Below are 16,124 nucleotides of genomic sequence, written 5' to 3'. Positions count from 1 at the left end.
TTAGTCTAGTGGGCACCAAATATCGATTCCCCCAAAGAGTTGAAAACCTGGTGTGCTTGCTTCTGATTCGAAGAGCCCGCACCATGGGATTCGAACCCCCAACCCGAGGGATGTCAGAGGCCGCACCAATTAGTCTGGTCATTCGCACATCTTCTCGTATGTATGTATGTATGTATATATATATAATATTTTAGAAGAAGATTGGGACTGAAAAAGAAAATTTAATAAAAGGATGGTTGTGGCATAAAAGAAAAAAAGCCTCTAAGGTTTTGAAACAAATTTAGTCGTTATTCTGATTTAATTTTATTTGCGTTAATATATGAAATTTACATTATTTTGAAATACAAGAAATTATGTCATTTATAAACATAAATAAACTAAAAAAAACTAAAAAAAACTGAAAAAATAGATTTCAAAATTATAAAATATTAAGATATTTATATGTCATCAACAAAATAAATATTTAACGTGTCAATTTTTTAGAATCATCCCATTTAAATTTGAATATATTTTTTTCCCCACTCACTGCTCACGAAGTTATTGTCTCTCACTTCCATGTGCCGTTCAATTAATCAATTTTTCTATAGGATGCCTACCCTTGGTTGGCTCAATTCCTCTAGCGAAGGTGAAAATAAGCAGAAATTATCTACTGAATAATAATAATAATAATAATAATAATAATAATAATAATAATAATAATAATAATAATATCTTTGCTTCGTCGTGCCATGACGCGTGTACAATATTCAATCAAAATCTATGTTGAATCCAGATTTGACCATGCCCAAGATATAGAACGTGAAATCCGAGAGCAAGAGAAAGAAAGATAGAGAGGTTTGCCTCGTGCGTGGCGAAAATAGGTTTTCAAATTGATTTTCAATATTCTATTTGATTTATTTTCATGAAGCTGTATATTTTCTTTATATTAAAAAACAAGTGTATCGAAACAGATAAACTAATCAACCATAAGCAAATTTCAAACTACAATTGATCAGCTACTTGTTCAATATCAATTACTCATTTCATAACCTTTAACTCCCCTAAATAGGAAAAACTATTCCATACAGACAGCGCATGCAGAGATGCATGTGTTTTTTTTTTAAAATGGAGCCCACCGAAATACAATTTTGCTTTGATCGATGGTTGAGATCAGACATCGCATACATCTCTACATGTGCTGTCCATATAAAATAATTTTTCCCTAAATAGACCTTTAACTGAGAAAAAGAGTCATTTAATTTAATTGATAAAAATATTAAAAGCTAATATTACTTTTATTGATAAACTCTATAAAAGCAGTAATTGATGATCGGTTACATCATATGTGAATTATTATTAATATTGATGAGAAGGTAGAGTCCATTTTCTTTATTCCTGCTCTCTTTATTTTTATTTTTGGGTCCGTCTTTAAGCAAAGAATGCAGCTTTAGAACACGAAAGGGAGAGAAAGGGGGAGTAGATTTGGCAGAGTGATCGGCGATCCCGATAAAAGAGGTTCTGAATGTTTTGTTGGAGAATGTAAAAGACCTCCCTTTCATCACTTCATTTCTTCTTTTCCCTTCTTTTTGCTACCTTCCCTATTTCTCACTCTACAAATTTATTCTTCTTCTCTCTCTTTATAAACATCCTTCATCAGATCTTCCACAAATTGAACGGTTCTGATCGGAGCACGCGTTATCTGATAGAGCTCTTGGTAGGTTTGACTCATATACCGGATAAGCGACAAATGTTGGAGCGGAATGGAGCGAGCCAGCGGAGCGTAGTGGAGCGAAAACATCTATCCAATCGGGGAGTTTCGTTAAGTGTGTTGGGGTGTCGAGGCAACGCTCCTCGTGATACGGTAGAAGAGTAACTTTGTAATTACATATTGTACACTAGGGTTATATATATATGTTGTGTTTGTAATCCTAAGGGGAAGTACTGGTTTTTTGTGAGATCAGAAAGCCGCCGCTCTTGCTCCCGAGAACGTAGGCAAATTGCCGAACCTACTGAACCTCATTAAATTCTTGTGTTCATTCTTGTGTTCGTTGATTCTTGCATTTATTTGCCCTAATTTCTCAACAGCTCTACTCGAATAAATAAAGATACATGGAAGATGACTTAGTAATAACAGACAGTTGGCTCGAGACTGGTCTTTTGGCAACGGATGTAGAGGTTGGCCGAACAGAGGTTGATTGACGCAGAGTCAACTCAAGTAGATGCGAATTGACAAGAAAATGATCCGCCTAATATTCATCAATTGCACGACATGAGTTGTCATTTTAGTTTAATTTTTGCCCCTACAAATAGATGGGCATTGAATATTATACTTGTATTAATCTAAATTTAATGAGGTGTGCTTTTGATGGAGCGGGGAAGAGGGAGAGAGAGAGAGAGAGGAGCATGGATGCACGTTAAAGAATGGATCGATGAAAGGAGTGAGAAAAGAGTGGCACGCGTGACACGGCACGTGCATTCCATGCCGCAGCGAATCATATCCCTTCCGAGTTCACATCGGATCGATCATGAGTTTCTCTCTCCCTCTCTATAACTTTTACTGCAGGTGTAGCTTATATATTATTAATGAACTTTCTCTCTCTACCTCTCTCTCCTTTGTTCAAAGTAGCTGATCGAAGCAATTAAGGCAGGGGCGGGGGGAATCCCGTGAGATGCTTTATGACTCTCTTTCTTGTTGATCCCATCATCCCACTCCTCTTTTTGTTTCTTCTACAGCTGCCTCTCTCTCTCTCTCTCTCTCTCTATCTCATCCTCTTCTTCCCTCTCATGATTGTGCTTTTGTTTAATATTTATGATTTTAAAATTGCTAAAAAAGGAAGCACATGTAATTCCGGTAGCTTCAAAGCCTCCACGATTATATTGAGATTCTTATTGCAAAATAATGATCACTAACTCAAGTTAAAATGGAATTAAATGTTTCATTTATTTGCATGTTGGAGCATATTCTCATGTCCAATTCAGATCATTGCTCTCAATCCAATTTTCGGAGAAATATTTCGTCCGAACGTCCGCATGTCCGGATTGCCAATCACCGGCTGCCTTGCAGCCCGCCGATGAGGCGTATGACAATATGGCGGGTGGTGCTGGTGGTTGGCCGTACGGATTTGCGATATCTGGATGAAATATTTTTTCCAAATTTTAATCATCTTAAGGGCATAATGGGCTAACAATAGTTTTTGGTGATAGCATGTCTCGATCTTGCTCCCTTCACTGCACTAATGGACAATAATCCAATCTTAATCATCTCATGCACAAAATGATCCAACAAAATACGCCAAGGCTTCATAAGTTTGCTCGAGATGGAATCATATCTGGGCTACTCTGGAGCATGAGATCATTGAGGCTTGTACTACATCATTGAAGGATGTCGATATGCTAGTGGCGACTACTAGCGTTGTTGGTACTGCGATGCAGGAGGACGAACTTGGTATGGGTGAGACTCAATTTTGCTCCTTTAAATGCACTAATAATGGACAAAGCCTCTACAATAGAGCTCATTAGACAAAGCCAAGAATTCTCTTCCAAATGAATTGATAAGAATTAATTTCAAATAAAAAAGATTTTATAAATGGGAATACTCTAATATTAAACAGAAAAGTCATCATCTTTAATGAAATATGTGTAGATTTCTTAAATAAAATAAAAATTTTGAGCAGAATTACTCTTAATTGCTTACATATAATATGTCTGTAAGCTTTCAAACCGGAGTAAAATGAGCTGCATACATCAATTTACTATAATTTCATATAAATTCTAAACATTTTTTTAATTAATAAAAATAAAAATAAAATCAGAAGGGGCCTACACGAGTATATATATAATTATGTAAGTCCAAAACTAAAGAGAGAATTTTTGATGGATCCTTACTCATCATTAGGGGTGTAAAAGAACCGAACACGAACGAACAGAGATTGTGTTCGTATTCGGTTCGTTTGAAATTTAATTTGTTTGAAATAAGCTCGTATTTGAAATTGTTCGTGAAGTCACTGTTCGTGTTTGTTTCTTAACGAATGAGTCGAGCATGAGTTGTTCGCGAACGACGAACCAGTTTGACATCCCTAATATTAATATTTATAAATAATGTATTATTATTATTATTATTATTAATTTAATATATATATTATAATTTATAAAATTTAATTTTTTAAAATATCATAAGTTTTTTATATAAAATTATTTTATATTTCAAACAATAATGATTCAAATATGAACGAATGCATCACTATCCGTGTTTGATTCGTTTAACTAACAAAAAAAAAAAATTATTCACGTTTATCTTATTTACTTATAGAACAAATTGAACATAAACTGTTCGCGAACAACGAGCTTTTTTGACAGCCCTACTCAACATTGCTTCGCCAACCGAAAATCCATTAATTTGTTCCCTCCTCTTGCCACAAAATTTAATGCCATGGCCTTCTCAGCGCTGATATCTAATTAAAGGAATCTAATCATTCTTTTTGTTAGTTTATCAGGATGGCCTAATTATTTCATTGGGGCAATAATATATCAAATTATTAATGTCATTTAAACTTATAACAATGGGGCAATCATATATCAAATCATTAATCCTGCTCAAATTTATAAAAATGGAGACTAATACATATAATTAATTGTATTTTTTAAATTATTTAAAAGCCAAGATCTTCTCTAAAGATTTGTCGTCTGCTTCACGTTTCAGATCATCACCACATTTTTATTTGAAAAACTTCGTATTTTTTAGAAGTTCATGCTGGTAAATATATTTTAACCTTTCCTATAAAATATGGTAGCAACTTTAAAATCATATTTTAAATAAGCTGCAAACCCTAAAATTGAAAGAATAAAATAATGATTTTTTTAATTAAAAAGATTATTTTATTAAAAATAATGCTTCTACTTTTAATACATACAAAATCAATATATTTTGTAATGTGACAATAGTAATGGACAAAATTTGTTATTTACATTTACAACATTACGGTGCGAAAAACCTAAGCATAAAAAGATGTATTCGGCTTCTAAAAAGTTAGTGAAACGGATAATTTTGATGTGATGACGAAGGTTTAGGTGTAAGATACGTAAATATATAAAAATTATGTCGTATATATGCAAATGCCCCCTATACAATGCTCTTATTAACCTGGCTTGGCCTGAATTGGTCCTTGCCTCATCTACGAATCTTACAAAATGCTGCAAACGTACATATTATAATTCTTATACTTGCAGCCAGATTACAATCAATTGCTGATTCTAAAGTTGGCAGTGAGAAAGGATTTCACTAACATGCATAATGAAATACATTCCAACTAATTACAAATTTCACCCTATGTAAATAAATAATAAATAAATAATACAGAAAATCTTACAGCAAAGTTTAGAAATCAGAATGGTATATGCAAACCAAGCTGGAATGAGTGATGGGAGTGCGGCAGAGAGGGCATTCAGGCTTCTCGTTGCACCATTCCATGATGCAATTCCTGAAAAAAAATGACATTTTTTGTTTTCTTACAAGTGAAAATGGATTAAAGAAGCAATCTGAAGAGCATAGTGAGATTTATGTAGCCGGCTCAGATTATCAATTGGTACATGATTTGGTTTAAAATTGCAAAAATAGCCTATGTTGATGCATAATGTAGTAAGAAAAGGCGAAGCTAACTACCAAATGTCTGAAGTTACCAGGTTTTCATTTTGCTACCATGTTTCTATTTGGCTATAATTTACTTTAATTAAAGAAAAAATTTCATAATCATGTTTTTTAGAGTGTGATGGCAATAATAAATTTATTTTTTTAAATTTTTTTCCTAAATTAGGAAGATTTACACACATACCGCTTAATTCTTATGTGTCCACATATTTTAGCACCTAAACTTCAATTTTTACATATACATGTCATCTTATTTGTGCTCGAAAAGGTGTATTTTACCTTCTAAAAGTTAAAATAGTTGTATTTTTTATGTGATATGAAATATTTGGATGACATAAATGTAAAAAAAAAAGAGTTTGTGTTGAATATGTAAATTAATAGGAATTGGATGGTCGGTATGTAAATGCCCAAAAATTTTATGTACCATTGTAAATTGGACAGTGTTCAAGTCAAGCAATTAAATTCCTGATAATGCTCGAGTTGATAGAAGAGTACGATCAGAGGTGTCTATTTTTAAAATTAAATTTCGAAGTCCACTAATATAAATGAACCCAATCGTCTATAAGCCCGATTGTCTATAAGCAGGATAGAGTTGACAAGGTTCATATACAATTATGTGTAAAATACTAAACCCAATCCGTTACAAGCAACAAGAAAAGTCTAAGGGATCAAATTAAGTAGTTGAAACCCTGATGATGGCTGTGTTAACTGAACATCTCAACCGAAGGGATTAATTTCAAATCAACCTCTAACATTTTTTAAATACTCTCTATTTCCGCGATACTTCGACAACAAATTTAACATATAGCTGTAGTCGTTCCAAACGAATCGTTAATTATGCTCGAGAAACACTATAAAATTCCTGATTCATGTAACAATCGCACTTCAAATCTATCACTCTGAAAACATACAATCATAAAATATTCAGCTATTGGTTTAAGCTATGCATGCTTTGAAAGATGAACATCATGAAAAAGATACAAAAAAAACTCAAATATGAAAACTAAAAGAAATAAAGATGATTCTAGTTAGGGGCACTTACATACCACCCAATTCTTACATATTTATACTAACACCTAAACTTTTAGTTTTAACATTTATACCACCCAAATTTGTGGCATCACATAAAAAATATCACTATTTTAACATTAAAATAGTGAAATAAACATTTTCATGTATAGATAAGGTGACATATATGTAAAAATTAATGTTTAGGTGTTGGATAGGTAAATACAGTTGAGTTCAGTGGTATGTATGTAAATCTTCCTTCGAGTTTTTATGGGAAGAGAGAGAAAATACCAGCAAAATACATGACCACAAGTTGTGGCTGTGGGATGTTGGCGAGTACTTAAGCAGAGAGTGCATTTGCCGATGCTCACTGGTGCTTGAGACTGTAACAATAAATTGAAAACTTCAATGAAACATACATCAACAATAACAACAACAACGAAGCCTTAATCCCACTAGTTGCGTCCTATTTAGTGTCATATTTTCATTTAGTTCTGATAAATTAAGATCAATTTTTATACAATAAGCCCAATAAAGCATACATCATACAGAATAAATTTCAAATATATGAAACATTTGGGATACTTTGAAGTTGAGGGTTTGAGCTCTCTTCAATCTATTATACAAATGCAAACATAGAAATGGATAATCGAAAAGTCAAAATTGGGTATTACAATAGAGAGACAACAACAACAACAAAGCCTTAATCCCACTATGTGGGGTAGGCTACTTGAATCCTTTTTCTCCATTGTGTCCTCTTTAGTGTCATATTTTCAGTTAGTTCTGATAAACTAAGATCATTTTTTATACAATAAGTCCAACCTCTGTCTTTCTTAACACAAGTTAAATCTAAAACATCTACTCTCCTAATCGAACCATTAGATGGTTAAATAAATTTTAGGTTTAGGGTTTGGATTTGTTAATGTTACTAGTAATGATGCGATGCACATAAATCACAACAGAAATTTTCAGAAATCAAAGATAAAAAAATCACTAAATAAGCGAACAACAAATTGTTTTCTTTATATGTCAATGGTAAATATCAGAATTGGTAGTCAAGTAATAATGTGATGATTGAATGGATCCAAACAAAATCGATGAGGTTAAAATACATAAAATCATGGAGCAATAAACACCACAAATAGATTTTCAATTATGCCAAACATGAACAAAATCAAATGTACTAACAAGACAATAACAAATTATATAAATGAAATAAGATTAAGGAATGAAAGTAGGGGTGTAAATGAGTTGAGTTTGAGTGAGTCTAGTATTTATTATATTCGGTGCGTTCGAAAATTTTGTTATTCAAAATTGGTTGGTTTTCAAAATAGATGGTGAATAGCATGTTTGTATTTAGCTCGGTTCAAATTCATTTTAGTTGTGACTTGAATTCACTCAAAATATAGCCCAAATGATTTAAAAAATAATATTTTTTACCATTTTTTTTAAATACAACAAATAAAATCAATATAAAATAATTATAATAAAAAATATTCATTTAATTATTTAATTAATTTTAGCTAAAAATAGCTAAAAGCACAATTGCTCAAATGTCCGTCTGTGTTTGACTCATTTATAAATCAGGTTCAAAATAAGTTTTCTTGTTCGGCTGAGTTTCTTGACAAACAAATCCAACACGAGCTACTTAGAGAGTCAAAATCGTGTTATTTACAAATGATCAGTTTTTCTAACAGCCAAACCTATAAAAACCAAACCACAAGTTGTTACAAGAAGATGACCTTCCTCAAAATTATATAATTACATTTGTATCACACTTAAATGAAACCACACATCCAATTTGCACACACATACTTTTAAAATTGAAAGAAATAATTTCTTCAATCGAAGTTACTCAATTGCTTGCCTTAGAACATACATTTATAGACTTATCATCACTAAACTAATCGATATAATTGGCATAAGATCATCTCAATCTTAGTTTAAAATTAATCCAAAAACATAAAAACCAATTTACATGTTATCTCAAATTAAAAGGACTTACTCTTAGGTTCAACCTTCCTCAGTCTTAAAAGCACTCTTATTAAACCTCTCAAAATTATTTGAACATGTACAAGATAGCTCCATAAGAAGAGAGTGAGAGGAAGGATAGAAGTTGCTATAGATTACAACACAAATTAAGAAAATTTACATACATACCGCACAATTCTTAAGCATTGACATATCAAACACCCAAACTTTTATGTATACATTCATAACACTTTGGTATTGGAGGGTGTATTAGACTTTTGAAAAGTGGTATTAGTGTTTTTTATGATGTGATATTGAAGATTTGACTGCTATGTATGTAAATATGGAAGCATGGGTGTGAAAAATGTAAATACATAAGAATTGTGTACTGTGTAAATAAATGCCCCTAAAGAGTAATTAGAAAGTAATTCAGCGTTTCATATGTTCTCCAGTTCAAAGATGTCTAGTTATTAGAACATCAAATAGAATAACAGATTTCAGTTTTGATCAACTAGGAAGAAATGAAAAAAAAAGCCACCAAATATTATTGCGAAGAGGAAAAAAAAGTTGGGGGTGGGGGCGGGATTTACATACACTACACAACAATTCTTATGTATTTATCTATTTAACACCTAAAGTTTGATATTTACATTTATTTGGGGTTATAAGTCTATGCATGAAAAGGTATATTTCACTTTAAAGTTAGTAATAGTGGTCTTTTTTTATGTGATCATAAGGATTCGAGTGGTCTGCATGTAAATATGAAAAGTTATGGCATGCATTACCTCTGAAGTAGTTAAAGAATCAGTGCCCAGGCTACCCATCTTAATAGTAGCATCAGAGATTAGGTTTCCATCTTCATTCAAAACTGGCAATCCTCGTCCTGCAGGTAACAATATGCACAAAGAAACATCAAGGCTTCAATTTACAGCGCTTCTCCATTTATAGAAGCTCTTTTAAAAATAATTTTAAAATAAATAGCGATATAACATTACAGTTACTTACATTATAACCCGTTTGAATTAAATTTTTTGATAAATTATTAAACGCAACTTTTCAAAGGCAAAATACTAAAATATCCTTTAAAGAACGGACGACAGGCGCAAACTCTATCACACGGTCTCCTTCCTCTTCCACCGACATAGACTGTGCTGCCAAGGAGGATTTTATCAGCAGCGATGTAATGGAGGTGGAGGGCGCCGGAAGCTTATTTTTGGACGGGATAGTTCTCCGCCGACAATGAGTTCTGTTGGGAGGGCGAGGCAGCGGGGTCATTCAAGAGGCTGCCAGTGATAATTGTTGGAATTTGCAATGGCCGGCGTCATGATCCATGTCCTCAACTTTGTCGACCAAGAGATGAACACCAGAAAGAGAAGCACGACAAGGAACATTTGATCTGCCACTATGACGGCTTTGGGTTTTTTCAACCTTTCACATTTTGAATGATCCAAATGAAATCCAAAACTCCGAAACAGAAGGCCCTCATGATCTGAAAACGGCGAATATCGCTGTTCCGGTAGAAGCACTTATCTCGAAGTTCGTCCGCCAAATGAACGACGGGCGTTCTCTCGGTGTTCTCGGCGACGGAATGGAGGCAAGGCACACTCTCAATCGAAGCCTAAATTTCTCAAGAATACACTGGAAGGTGGTGAAGAGTCCAGTAGCTCTAGAATCACAACATGAATCAAAAAATTGATATTGCTTCAAATAGGCGACTAAATATAAAATACTAAACTGTAAGGAACTCTCACATGTCACGATGATATTCTTACCTTTTGATGATATTCTTAAGTATGTTTTCTTTGTAAACAGTAAACACGAGGAAGATAATTTGGAACATATTTTTATTTCTTGCAACTATGCTAAGGAGGTTTGGAATAATGTTTTCACTTTTTGTGATATGTCGATGAATGATGTCACTAATTTTTCCATCAATGGTTTCTTTAACTTTTGGAGATATGTTTGTGAGAATATTCTTTTACCTCTATTCCTATAATTGTTTGTTGGTACCTTTGGTTTGCTAGGAATAAATCTAAACATAATGACAATTTGATTACTACTCATTCATGCTTTATCTTCATTACTAATATTATTTATAATATGCTTAGTTTTGGTAATTTAAAAAAACCTTTGGGTTTTAAATTAAGAAACATCTTTGCTAGAAGTGATATAGATATTCTTTCTTATTGTAAGCCTGTTACTAATTTAATTCGCTGGAATGAACCATTGCGTGACTTTCTTAAAAATTAATATTGATAGAATTTAGGATAATTTTTTTGTTGGAATTGGTGGAGTGTGTCGTAATTTTGAAGAAAAATGTATTTTCTGGTTATCTACTCGTACTATCGTTGTATCTCCTGTTTGTCCTGAAGCTGAGCAGTTATAGTTGCATTAACTTTAGCTGTTATTTGTGGTTGGCATTTGATTGGTATTAAGATGGATTCTTTAGAACTTTGAAACAATTGTACTAAAAAGAAAACGTATCCTTGGAGCCTTATTATTCAAATAAAAAAAAAAAAAATTGCTCTCCGTAAGGTTGTGCAATAAACTGGTTATTGATTAATTAGTTATTTATATATCGAGAAGGAAACCAATGTGCAAATTGGGCTGCTAAGTGTGGGTTGGAGAAATAAGACTTCATATTTTCGGTTCGAGTACCTCATGAGCTTTCTATTTATATTCATGGTGATTGTTTAGAAACTCCTTATATTCGATGTGATAGTATTTTTTAGATTTTTTTGTGTGAGTTGTACTTAGTGACTAACGGTTTCTTAGGTTTTTATTTCTTTGCGTGAGTTGAGTGGTTAGTATGTACTGAAACTGTCAGTCACAAAGCCTGTAACACTTTTTTATTGAAATAAAATTTCCTACGGGATTCTTTAAAAAAAAAAACTCTCACAAGTCACGAGCCTTAGTTATGAGATTCCTATAGCCAGAGCAAAAATTTCAATATACTATGAGCTTTTCCCATAAATAAATGGCTTCGATTACTAAATGAAAACTGCAACAAGGTAGGTAAGAGGAGCAAATTCCAAGAAAAAAAAGAAAATAGGCATAAATAAATAAGTTATCAAATAGAGATGAAAACCAACAAATGCATACTGCCTGTATAATAATGCTTGGCCAACACACATTATCAGGATAAATCAGGGAATGATTAACAAATCAACTTGGGGAGGCCTAATTTCCTATTCATCAAATATAAACCTAGTGGCAGGGACTAGCTAATAGAGATAACTATGTGTAAACATTAGAAATATAAATTGCAAAATCGTTGGGTTAAACCTCTTTCCCGTATCATGTTTTGTAATTTTGCGGTGTTAGTATTGACTACAATTGGGGTTGTAGACTAACCATTACAGTTAGCAAGATAACCGTGTATCCGGTTAAAATTCGGTCATGATCAAATTATTTACTAATTCAATAATCCTTAGGGCTCTATTTGAGCCAAGCCAAGCTAAAGCATACCATAGATCAAACTTGGCAAGATCATATTGCAAGTTGTTTTAAGTTAGGCACAGACTTGAGCCAAGCTTTCACAAATGTTTTCACACTTGGGTTAATAGCTCATAAATGAATAATAAAAAAAGAGTTCTAATGTGATTTTCATGGAAAAAATAATCTTATAGATTAATGAGCAAATAATTCAATAAATTTTGAATTAGCATCCAACTATTTATACCAATTAAACAAGCCTCACGAGCTAATTAAAAAAGACAATAATATGACTAAAAAAACTGAGAATTAAAAATGCAAAATAGAAGGCATATTAAAGTCTCAATGAGGAGATAAACATAATTAGTAGGACTAAAAAGAAGCCAAAGGGATGCGAACCGTGATGGGTCAATGGTATATTAGAGAAGCTGTGCGAAGAAAAAGAGATGTTTACCTTCAATTCTCATACAGGTTTGCTCTGATTTTTATATAGGCATGTTGGAAATGATGAGACAAGACTAAACTGAACGCTCATAAATTGTGCTCTCATAAGCAATAACTTCATTTGAGTTGAGAAGGAAAAGATGTGTTCACCTCTAAAGGCTCAGATTCTCAGTGTCATCCTAACAACGTGATCATTTAGGCAGCCGTAGCAACCTCGGCAGATCAGAGCGTGTAGATTGAAAAGGACAATAGTGTAGATAGATATGAAAAAAATGAAAATAAGAAACGCAACAAGTAAACTAGCTTATCAAAAAAATATATAATATATTAATATTAAATAAAAATTAAATAGGAGATTAAAAAAAATAATTGAACAGTAGACCAGCCATCATCAAACCTGACTTAGTTCCTTGTTGAGGAGCAAATATATATATATATTTGCCGACTGTAAATGAATAAATTAGACTATAATTAAGATGGTTTCATTTAATTATTGATTTTATAAAAAAATATTCGAACTTATTCAATTACAAAATTAAACAAACTAGCAAGATCAATTAACTTGAGTTTGAGCTGTTCTCAAGTGCATTTGCAATGCTCATAAGCTTGAACATATTTATAAATACTTACTAGTAAATAAACAAGCTTCAGCAATTTCGTGATCAATTTATTTAATGATTATGAATGGTAACATATAAAACTCAATAAGAAGCTTGCTTAAGTATTTATAACAAGCCTATTTAAGGCTCAATAACATGCTTGATTATGACCCAATGACAAATTAATTCAACACTTCAGATATTTGATTAGTGATTTATTTTAATTATTTATCAAAAGCTAAATAAATAATAATTAAATAAAACTCCAATATTTTCAATGTTAATTAAAAAAAAGCCTAAAATTTAAATTTGACTTGAGAGAATTGATGCCTGGTGTGCTAGATCTTTAATTTGAAACTTAAAGGTAAGAAATCACCTGAAAAATACTAAAATCTAAAATCAAAGATGCGCAACTTCCAAACATTCTCATAACACTCATCACTCTCAGCGCACACCAAGCTCTCATAACTCATAAGCTCTTGAAGCTATCACAACTCAATCTCTCGTTGATCCCGTCATTCTTAATGCTTATGTTGCTCTCAGCCTCTCGCCACCCTTGAATGTCTCAATGTCCAAAGTCGAAAGCTCTTATTACTATTATGATTTTTAAGTATATTTAATCTCAACAAGTTTGGTAATAATTTTAGGTTTCACCATAATAGTGGATAATATAAATTAAATTCCCTCCCACCCTTCTCAAGGTTTTTGCTTTCCTAATCCTGATAAAGAACTTCCTTTTTTTTTAGGGTTCATTTGTTCAGACATTTTCATGTTACGATTTTTTTCTTGCGGCTAGAACAATGCTGGTCCACCCAGAAACGGCCAGAAACCACACAACCTACCCACCGGCGGGCTGGTCTAAGCCGAGTGAAAAAGAGGAGCAACCAGGGCAAGCTGCAGAGGAAGTGGAGCGGGAGAGGGTGGGCCCCACTAAAGCCATAATCATGTATTCAAGGAGGAGAGATTAGAGGAGTTGGGAATGAAAGTTTTTGAAATGCTGGAGGGGATTCTATTAAGAAGGATAACCTAGGGTTTGCTTTTTTTAAGCATGTTTTTGTTTGACAACTGTTTTCTTTCTTCTTGTGGTGTTCCTAACGGCGCCTAAAGTGAGTGAGAGATGATCTCTCTTTCAAAAGTAGATCATCCTTGTATCTTACTTGTTTTACTTTTATTTTTGTAAGAGCAGCTCTTGTTTGTATTTCTTCCACTTATCAATTGTTGTTTCGTTGTGGTTTGTTCGCTGATTTTGGTTCCGAAGCGTATCTAATTGGTATCAGAGCATAAATCTTGGTTGGATGGCAGCAAATAAAATGAATGTGCTAGGAGAGGTAGGGCAAATCAGATCGGGAATAGAAAAGAGGTTCGCCACCATGGAGGTCAGGTTTTCTTCCATTGAAATTCAGATGGAGGATGGATTTGAGAGCATAGGAGAAATACAGGAGATGATGAAAAAGCTCATGGAGATGCATGTCAAGGCCGTGAAGATCGCTCTAGTTGCAAATCCTAACCAGGGGTTGATCAGAGAATCCTTGGCTAGGTCAAAAGGGAAGAAGATCGAGCGAAAAGACAACAAAGAAGACCCCATCTACCTAAAAGAATGTCCCCCTAGGACTTTGAGAGGAGTGGATACTTCTAATGGAGGGGGACAGACCGAAAATTAGAAGGATGGTGTAATGCGCACGGAAGAATACAATGGAGGAAGAAGGGATTCAGGAGTAGAATATGCCTATGACCGAATGAGGGACTTCCACCCTATACACATGGAGGGAAATAACAGAGGAAGGGGAGGTTAGGGTAGAGATGCAAGAGTCAGGAAATTGAAGATGTCAATCTTCTAAGGAGATGATGCACATGGATGGGTGTATCGGTTGGGGCAATACTATGCAATCAACGGGTTGACAGAGGAAGATAAGCCCATGACAACAAGATTATGCTTGGAGGGGAAGACTTTAACATGGTTCTAATGAATGGAGGCAAGGTATCCCATACACTCATGGGTGAAGTTTAAGGATTGCTTGTTGGAATGTTTCTGAGCCCTTCAGGAAGGAGACCTACACGAGCAATTCTATACACTGACATAGGGGGGACGGTTATGGACTACCCAGAGAAGTATGAGCTCTTATCAGGGAGGTTGAGGAGAATTCTGCAGTAGGACTGGAAGGGAACTTCTTGAAAAGCCTAAATCCCAACATATGAGCAACCATCCGTGCCTTGAGATTACGAGGATTGAGGAAAATGATGGAACTCACCCAGATGATGGAGGATAAGAAACAGGTGAAAAAGACCAGCAAAGGCAACAACATAGGAGAACTCTATAAGAGCACCATAACAAAGCAAAGGCGACAACATAGGAGAACTCTATAAGAGCACCATAACAACCACGACACCAAGAACTCAGACGGCGCCATTTCAGAAAGAGACGCTGAAAGATAAGAATACATGAGCCCGTCCTGGGGTAGTTTCAAGCACCTCACAGATGCATAAATGCAGGATAGAATAGCAAAGATAGAATAGCAAAAAGATTGCATTATTACTGTGATGAGAAATACGCACCAGGACACCGCTGGAAGGAGCGCGCCCTTCAAATTTTCTTAGTTCAGGAGGAAGATACCGAGAGTGAAAATCAGAAGAGGAAGTGGTTGAGAAGTATTTGCATTTGGATGTGGCGGAGGTGTCCCTCAATTAGGAGGTAGGATTTACCCCTAATCACACCATGAAGGTGAAGAGATGGATCGAGGAACAACCGATTATGATGTTGGTGGATAACGAGGCCACACAACTTTATCGCAAATCAGGTTGTGGAGAAGCTACAATTGAAGTTGATGACTACAGGGAGCTTCAGCGTCATGATGGGGACAGAAAAGGTTGAGAAAATTCAGGAAATTTGCAACGGGTTGGTTCTAGGGGTGTAAACAAACTGAACACGAACGAACAAAGTTTGTGTTCGTGTTTGATTCGTTTGAAATTTACTTTGTTTGAAATAAGTTCGTGTTCGAAATTATTCGTGAAGTCACTGTTCGTGTTCGTTTCTTAACGAACGAGTC

General features: G+C 34.0%; 1 protein-coding gene across 1 annotated transcript in view; it reads right to left on the bottom strand.

Annotated features, from left to right (window-relative positions):
• Positions 1-5,084: 5,084 nt before the first annotated feature.
• Positions 5,085-16,124, bottom strand: part of LOC110021866 (peroxisome biogenesis factor 10) — a 42,190-nt gene continuing 31,150 nt past the window's right edge. Inside the window, exons 9-11 of the mRNA XM_020720556.1 lie at positions 9,388-9,485; positions 6,923-7,014; positions 5,085-5,456 (exon numbers count right to left, since the gene is read on the bottom strand). Of these exons, the coding sequence (XP_020576215.1) occupies positions 5,354-5,456; positions 6,923-7,014; positions 9,388-9,485 (293 nt within the window). The 3' untranslated portion in view covers positions 5,085-5,353. The remainder of the gene's footprint in view (positions 5,457-6,922; positions 7,015-9,387; positions 9,486-16,124) is intronic.

Source organism: Phalaenopsis equestris, unplaced genomic scaffold, assembly GCF_001263595.1.
Source record: "Phalaenopsis equestris unplaced genomic scaffold, ASM126359v1 Scaffold000151, whole genome shotgun sequence".
Lineage (NCBI taxonomy): Eukaryota > Viridiplantae > Streptophyta > Magnoliopsida > Asparagales > Orchidaceae > Phalaenopsis > Phalaenopsis equestris.
The sequence above is the reverse complement of the archived record's forward strand: the minus strand, read 5'-3'. Positions and strand labels throughout refer to the sequence as shown.